Consider the following 9,214-nt stretch of genomic DNA (forward strand, 5'->3'; position numbering starts at 1 on the left):
GAAATGACTCGTAAAAGTAAGTTTCCGTATCTTAGGAAAATAAAGCTTATTTTTACCAAGTTATTTGGAACCGCCATATTGTGTTCGGTAAAATACTAGCTGTCTACGCAGGCCTTTCTAAATTTTTATGATAATACTTCATCTGAAGAAAAAATCCTTGAACGAGTATAAAAGAACCATATTCTTTCTTACTTGTAATGGAGCCATAGCTATTCTTTCTTACTTATAGGTAACGATAATAAGTAGCATTAAATAAGTGTTGACGTTAGATAAATATTATTTTTGAACTTGCTTGTTACCCACGGTTCTATGACTTTTTCTGGCTTTTAACTATCTGTGTTTTTATCTTTTAACCAAAAATGGACTGATTTAAATGCCTGATCATTTTTGGTTTGAAAGCTGCGCAGATTTTCATTATACAAACCCATCCATTTCTAACAAATATCCAAAAGAGAGCTGACCAAAGAAACGACTTTCTAAATTCTGTTGTCTGTGTATCTGATTTTTGCAGAGCATTTCAATTTCCTCTCAAAAATTAAGTTCTTGAACAAAAATATTGCCAACCGTGTTTCGTAGCGAAATAAAAACTTTCTGTTTTGGTCTGCAATCCGGTTCACTGTTGACAGGCAGTAAAACAACCATGTTTTCGAACTAAGGTGTTTTGGACGTTGGAAATGGCTGCGAAATGTGTTAACTAAACAGACAGGCAGTGATTTTGTTGTTGGGGAAAAAGAGCGTACTGCAGAGGTTTTATTCCAAAGTGTTTGCATGATAAGTTTGTTGCTGGCCGAAGAATCATTTAAATATGGAATTATATAAATTGTTAAAAAGTAAATAGATACTTCTAATAGTTTTTTACATATTTCTGGCCAGTTCGCCGCCAGATGCCTTACGTAATAGCGGGAAGTTCAATATCATAAAAGTAAAAGTTTATATGAACCAAATAAAAAATAGGTATTGTAATGACTCAATAGGCTTACTTAATTTACGTAAATAACTTTGTAAACCTCCAAAAACTAGGTTCGATATATTGTACCTATTTTTTGTCAAATGGGATAAATTATTACCGAAATTTCATATTTCAGCCTTCTAAGGTCCAAGTCCATTGAAAACATAGGTAAACATCAGTTTTTTAAGCGTTGTCTTCGAAAATTGAACGTGTAAATTCATAGAGGCGAACTGACGTTCAAATATGTTTTTGCAAACTCAGATAAAAGACCAATAGACAATTGCGTACGATCACTTTGTATAATAAACCCAGCTGTCAGGTGTTACTGTAAAAAGTAATGATGTCACACACACACGTGTTTATATTCGTACCTACATACTATACTATAGTTCGTTGCAATGGTCGACAGTGTGTTTTTATTGCGACACACTTGAGCAACGGTAACAATTTGTATTTTGTATTTTGAATGTCGTGTTTTGTTTTCCCGTTTATTTTTTGTTGTTTCCAATAAAATGAATTCGATGTTGTTTTGTTAAAATGATGTAATAGTAAAGTGAATGAGGAGGTCGTGGCTCAGTAGCACAAGACTATCGATATGGATAAGCAACGCTTGGCGCTGTCAGTCCATGGATGGGGATGGGTGACCATCATGTCATTACGAGTTTCGGAAGACACGTTAAATTGGCGGCCTAGCTGTCATTCGAACATCTTTGCAGTCGGAATGCCTGACAACCAGTTTTACCAAGGTAATTTTCTGATGATCTCTAGGTAGTACTAGCCCCCGGTGCTGCCACAGCCTTGGTTCACAGAGGCACCATGGCATCATGGTGGGTTTCAGTCAGTAAGAGTCTGACACTTTCTCACGCTCCAGCTACAGAGGGCTCCAGCTATAGGTACTAGCCCAAATGTAGGTACGTTTTCCTGAACGATACGTCGTACTTCGTGTGCTGACAAGTTTTATCTTTAGTTTGGTTACGTGCTGCAATAAACGGGTCCCGGGAAGTTTTACTGCTGTACCTAGTCTAAAATAGTATTTGTACTGTATCTACCTTGTAGTAGGCTTACATTGGATCGATAAAAATGTTTATGTATAGGTATTATGTAAAATGCTAATTTTCCTGAAAAAAATATTTTTAACAGGTGACTATTGCCAGGTAGTGTCTCGTTATTTTTTTTTTTATCTGGTTACTTTAGTGTGAATAGTACAGAGGCAAAAGATATACCGATGCTATTGTGTAATTTCCTTCAATTAGCCAAAATAAGAAAAATCTTTTTGGTAACTGAACAGAATATTAGTTAGGTACATGCGTTACTTAACGATTCTGTCTGAAAATTATCTATTTACCAATTCACCAGTAAAACGCCGCTGCTAAAGTGTAAAAATCAATATCTTGTCGGATTTGCTCGAGCTAAAAGTTTTACTCACTTACTTCATCGTACACTTTACGAGCATCAAAAACAGCTTATGTCCAGTAGTCAGGGCTGTCCACACTAAATATCACTCCCAACCAAATTACCAATAAATATACATACATTAGGTAGATACTACATATGTTGGCGGGCCGAAATTACAGCTAAATACATACTTTTTACCTGTATGAAATAATATAATATAGAAATAATATAGTCTTTGTTACGCGGGAAGAGTTTCTTTAGCTTTCAAATAATGAAATAATTTTTCAAATCGGTCCAGCAGCTTTAGTCTTTGGGGTACAAACAAGATTGTTCGTTTACTCTTTTTTTATATTGGTAGGTATATGCATAAAGATTCAAAAATCTAACTTCACAGAGAGGACTTGGGGTCCGAGATTTCAACAGCCCTAGTGTAACATGGAAACTGGTCTGCAAGTACTAGCAACACGAAACAGAAGCCTAGAAAGTTCTAACTAAACTACATGGACCAACTTCAACTCTTTCCAGTTTGCCAACTAGCAATCTCCTATCTCAAATTACGAGCTTGCATATATGTACGGCGAATTGGCAACCGAGCCAAACTAGGAAAATATTTGATTTAAAATTAAATTGAAGTTTTGCTTTGGATTTTCCGCAGAACTGGGATACTGGGTACCATTTAGTTTTTCGAGTTTGAATATTCTTTTGACAGCTTTTTGAAAACTGTCTGCTGCAAATCATTGATTTATCTTTAGCTCTGCTGAAAATTAAATGAATCCTTGGATTTTTCTTCTTATTGCTGTTGTTATAATTGTCGAGGGATTGAAGGAATAACATGCTATAGATTGAATTAATATTTTGTAAGTTTACATAAAAATAAAACACGACTACAAATAACGTTTATTTTAAAAATACTTCTGATACCAACAAACAAAGATACAAAGCATGCACAATAAATAACAAAGCAACACCTACAAGTATATAAACATTACAATAACAAAGTTAGATAAAGTCGGAATTGCGCTGTTTCTAAAATAAAATCCCTCGAGAAACCGAAATCCTTGCAGCAACGCTCTCAGTAGACAATAGCTATAAAATACCAATTTCTAGACCGCACCAAGCTTTTAGATACAACTGTACAATATATACTAAAAGAGTCCACTTGAATTCTTACAACAAATGTAATAATGTAAATTTCTGTAAAGAACTACAGTCCCTTTCATGTTATATGTGAAAAGGAATCCAATATACTATGTATTACTAGACGTTCTGATCAAACTTTAAATATAAATATATATTTTTTTAAAGTAAGTCTTCTTCTTGGCGAGTCGACGACAATCAATCTAAATTTTAGAGGCCCAGTATTTCTCCACGCACATGTCACTATCATCATCAACAAAAACTTCGTAAAAAGTAAGTGTCAATTATTCGACCCAAACCCGTTATTCTATGTTCTCACTTCCTTCACCCCTGAGATATGATCGAAGACTCACGTCATCATCACGTTAGGTTCAGTGTTAGTCACTTCCCCTACTACCTACCTATATACCACTCTTGACCACATATTTAAGACCAATATACCAATCGAAACTAACATAACTAAATCTGATGCCAGCCCAAACACTTCTATCGAGACAATATTCATTCTTAGCACAAAATTCATAACACAATGAAGTTCCCACCGAATAGAAAACAATAGTCATAATTTAGAGTAAACTTCAATAACAATGGATGTGCTCACTTGAAAGGGCTCATTATTTACTATTGCTCTCGCCGTAACGTCAACACAAGCTAATCTAGAAATCCTCTCATAACAATCAGAACTAGAATATTTAAACAAGGTTCAAGAATTTTGGCCTTCATTTAGTAAAAGTCAGTGCGCGAACCCAGACATAATGTGGAAACACTCTTTGGCACATTTTTATTTTTTGTTATTTCTAAAGTTTATTAGTTGTTGTCAGTGTAACATTAATCAAACGACTGAAAAAGATTTATACATAGAGAAGAGGCAGCTTGAATTTGAGGACTATACAACGGAGATGACTGACAATGCGACCGAGAGTACGGTATCCGTGGACAGGCCAACGGTCACCTCTTACCATTTGGGGAACTTGGAATCTAATAATGAAACTAGCACCGAATCGTATGAAGGAACAACGCCAGAAACAACTGAAGCCACTGAAAGAAAACAAAACTCTACAGACATCAAAGAACATTCAGAATATAACGAAAGCACTGAAAATATTCTGGACCCTACTGAAGGTAGTATTGATTTGAATGAATTTATTACACCTGATAATGAAACCACTACCGAAATAGTTAGGAAAAGAGTTAAGACACTGAAACATAGCCTTAAAGATCAGGCGAAGAAATGTCGGCATTACAGGAAGGGGAATTCCTTTGATTTGTCCAAGATGGCGGATGTGTGGCAAGTTGTGTACTATCAGTTGCCGAATAAGTTAAAATGTTTCAAAATTCATATAAAGTTGGTGAAATTAAAGGTAAGTATGCAGTTTGTGATTAAGTTATTGACTAACAGACTAACAGCATCTTCATACTGACCAACCAAGCGTATACGCGATTCATTGCAAACAAAAACTTGTCACTCGGTTTTAAACGTCATCTTTGCATTGCTTATTGTCAATTGCTGGCGCACATAGGGAAGCTATACGCGGGACTCCGCTGCACAGCAATATAGTTCGATAGTAATCCGATAGTACGAAAGCTCTGTAAGAAACATCATATACATTTGAACAACGAACTTTCGGAATCGATAAGCGTCCCAATGTTCGAACAATGTTACTTACTACACTATTCTGCAAAGTTGATCAAAGTTCAGAAATAGTCACGACTCCCTCAAGTGCCCTCTAAACTTCGACCAAGTATAGGATTGGTGTAGTGGGGTCCTTATGTGAGTTGTGTCCATTTATTGATTGATTAGTATTTCAACTAAAATTACACACATCCCAGCTTTCAATTTCCAAAAAAAACTTTAAGGACTTCGGCGCCTTTAAGAGATACAAGCGGTGTAAATTAAAACCTTTTTGCGTGGGCAGTTAAAATATACTAGGTTACACCAGCCAGCAGGTTTGTAATTTGAGGTTCCCCAAAATGTATTACAAAGATTATAAATGACGTATTGATCAAGTACGTACGGGATATCTGTAATTCCTCATATTATATCGGAATGCCACCACGGACGATACTCGAAGTCCATGGCATCGGTATCAATAGCATTGGTCAGACGTAATGTGAGGTTAGCGTAACTGGAATATATTGGAGGACCAATGATCAACAATGCTTAGCAGCGCTTTCACACTGGTGGATGTTTGACAAGCGAGCGTATAAACGCGACATAACCATGCGGCAAGGAATAATCATACGATTCTAAAGTCACATCTGCTCTGGTAGTAATCAAAACACTCAGAATAACTAAGCGGAAAATACACTAGTGTGTGTAAAGCTGATCAATTATCTTTTACTGGTTTGCAAAAAAAACCCTCATCAAAATATTCCTAAGTCGGAAATTAGGTACAGCGCAATAAAATAAATTAATTTTACAAGTCTCTTTATTGATATATTTTAATATATCAGTCTGAATGTCTATGCCGGTCATAACACACAATTTTCGTATTGCGCAGATATAAAAATGCTGTCCCGAATTTATTACTTGCGAGTGTATCGCCAATTACAGTTAAGAATTCTATTTGTGGGTATTTGGAAACATGACAGTCATAAATTCACAGCAATAATTTTGAAATAGTCAGTATATATAGTATAGCTATGATAGTGTAGCTTCCCAACAGTAAAAGAGTTTTCAAATTGGATCAAATTACAGCTCAAAAAATATTACCTTTTTTAAAAATTACGATGTATAAGTCAAATTCGTCTCATCGTCTGCCTAGCCTTTTCCCAACTGTGTATGTCGGGGTTGGCTTCCAGTCTAACCGGATGCAGCAATGTAGTGACTGCCTATCTGACCTCCTCAACCCAGTTACCCGGGCAAGCTAATATCTCAAGGTATTATATTGGGGACTGTTTGTCAAACTTACTGTATATATCAAATTAATTGTCATATATTTTTATATGCAGGAGCAGCAACGCTATGCCACTGTGTTTGGGAACTTCAACGACACAGTACGTTGGGACAAATGCTTTTTAGAAATAAAATCTAGCGAAAAGTCTGAGGGGGGTTCTAGAAGACACTTTCTTCAAGGAACCCAAAGTGACAGAGGCGTGATGGAGAATATTATCATTGACGAAGAACATTGCGGTAAGAATAATTTCATATTTCTTTTACATTCATAATTTAATTCATAAATGCTCTTCTTTCTCAGATTCTTTCTTCTCTTTAAGAACATTCATGATGTCATGAAAATATGGCCAATAAACACCTATAGCACTTTATGAATCATTACTTCCATTCATAGAGACTTAAAACTGATGTTACGAATACAGTACCAGTTAATCCCTTTATATTACAAAGGATTATACACCCTAGTTTAGTGTTACTACAACCTTACCCTAATACTTTATCTAATCTAACATTTCACATCTAATCGAATCCAATCTTGGCATGTTCACGACTCCAAAGATATTATCAAAAGCTTCATTAACAGCTCTTTCTCACTAGCGGATATACCGCGCGGCAACGCTCATTTCATACGGGGCAAACAAACAATTGACAACTATCGGTACAAACCACGGAGGATGGAAAGGTGGCGGAGATGCCATGAAGCAGGTAGGTCAGGCGCCTTCTTGTATCTAACGTAGTATATCACGTAGTATAGGCGTGATCTAAACGATTAGTTACTAAAACTATCGATTTCTTCGGGTCCTTGATTGGTGAATTTATTTTGAAATAAAAGGGCGGATTCCAAAAAAGACGTAATAAGAGCGGACCTAGTAACGTTTCTCGCCGAATCTGTCTCGAATTGTGCGTTCTGATATCTCCGCTAGTCATTTTGTTCTCAACGGTACAAACGATGACACTTGAAACCGCGCACAAGACTTTTTACCGGAATACATTGCGTAGCAAAATCGATAATATCTGCTATTGTGAAAGCGCTGTTACTCTCCCTTTAATACCCATTCACACGGTAACGACCCGCTAAACCTTAACCGACAGTTAGCGTTTTATGAAGCATGCAATAACGTGATTGCATGAAGATTTTCCGCGGTTTCCTCAGAAACGGGTTGGGCTTTCATATTTAGGTCCAATTATTTTTTTATGTTAAGTGGGCACTCTAGTCGGACGAAATGGTATACTCGCATCTCGTTCGCATAACTGAAAAATTAGTACCCATTTTACTATGGACGAAAATTCTCTAATATAAAAAAAAAACTCATTTAAGAATAGAAAACTTTTTTAATGTTTTGTCTTTTGCAGAAAACACGACTTACATCACCCTTCACCGCGAGAGTGGTGATCAGTGGTCGGTGATTAAAAATCTTCTCGTGATGCGAGACTGCGAGACTGGTGATCTTGTAGTCTTCACGAAGGTGCCTTCACGTCCCCGTAGAGACGACATCTTGGATGCCTTGACAGTATTCGGGGAAAGCAAACTTAACGGCACCATGGCTTGTGAAGAAAAGTCTGAAAAAACCTGGATTAAGTACGAAGATGATGCCCCGTCCACACGCGGTTCAAACAAGAAGTAATGTAAATAAAATGTAATGGAAGGATGAATCCTTAGAGCGGTTTCGCGGCGTATTTTACGTCCTTATGCGCTCATTTTTGCAAGCATGAAGTTTTTACCTACTTGATGAGCGTTATTGGACTACTGCGCACATTTTTACGTCGGTTAGCGCACATAACACATGCATACAAAAACGATCGCATACGCGCAAAAAAACGCCAACAAAATTAAGGGTTTCTTTGCAATTTTTACAATTAATTTAAATGTATTATTAAAATCTGTATGCAATAACAGCAAAAGATTTAAGAAGTCATAAAAATAAATAAAACAATAAATAATTTAGACATGATTTCATAAATTTGAAGCACGTATTATTTTTTTAACCATTATTTTTAACCCTGATTAATAATATTAATATTTTTAAGTTTAAGGTTGTTAATCTTTTTGGTAAGTACTGCCTCTTTTATCAAGGTCGGTTAACGTAACTACAAACTAAAAATATTTAGCGTTAAATTCATTAATTGTTGATAATGGAACAACTAATTTTGCTTAGGGATGGTAACTTTTTAACGGTTGTTCAATAAGCCTTATATCCAAAAACTAACATCCGTACATATAATATACGGGTAACCCATTGTTTAAAATAACTTGTTATTAATGTCTCTATTTAAATAAAACTTTTAACAATCTATTGTGTATGTGTTTTAATAACAAGACTTTGAACATCAATGTTGCTGGTGTTCTTATTAAAGTATTTTCTCTTCTAAAAATACATAGCTATATAATCTATGGTTCTATAAAAACCTCTCTATTTTTCAAAAAAATTTCAAAGTCAAAAGTCTTTTTTTTTAATTCAAATAGGCCTATGAAAGCATTATGAAAGCTATTTCAAAACGCCAGCTTCTGATAACTTCAACTTTTAAAACCACACCAATCAGCTACAATTTGTATTGCCCAACAAATTCAAAGCTTTACCAAAATAAATACTGGAACAGACAAATATACACCGGGACCGAAAACCCGATTAAATTCGCTGAACAAAATATAAATAAAGAGGGAACGATTCTGTACAAACGGACGAGCTCTCCACGTTGATTTTACGAAACATTTTCTGAACAAAGGTAAGCAAATGATCCACGAAGATTGGGATTCTAAGGGTGGTTGTGAACTCTGCAACGGGATGTAACATGTTGCAGGTATTATGAACTGGGATACATTTCAGTAGTCTTAAACT

At 35.7% G+C, this 9,214-nt stretch overlaps 1 protein-coding gene across 2 annotated transcripts; it reads left to right on the top strand.

Moving 5' to 3' along the window:
- The first annotated feature begins 3,690 nt into the window (after nt 1–3,690).
- On the top strand, nt 3,691–8,344 carry LOC110379668 (uncharacterized). 2 transcript variants are annotated; one of them, XM_021339426.3, is made up of 4 exons: nt 3,691–4,842; nt 6,434–6,614; nt 6,975–7,082; nt 7,731–8,344. In XM_021339426.3, exons 1-4 carry the CDS (start codon nt 4,237–4,239, stop codon nt 8,000–8,002), a joined length of 1,167 nt encoding a protein of 388 aa, XP_021195101.3. In that variant the 5' UTR covers nt 3,691–4,236; the 3' UTR covers nt 8,003–8,344. The 2 variants fall into 2 exon arrangements, with proteins under 2 accessions (XP_021195101.3, XP_021195102.2); XM_021339427.3 differs by lacking the exon at nt 6,975–7,082 and having other exon boundaries at nt 3,704–4,842.
- Nucleotides 8,345–9,214: the final 870 nt, after the last annotated feature.

The sequence above is a fragment of the Helicoverpa armigera genome, chromosome 14 (assembly GCF_030705265.1).
Source record: "Helicoverpa armigera isolate CAAS_96S chromosome 14, ASM3070526v1, whole genome shotgun sequence".
Classification (NCBI taxonomy): Eukaryota; Metazoa; Arthropoda; class Insecta; order Lepidoptera; family Noctuidae; genus Helicoverpa; species Helicoverpa armigera.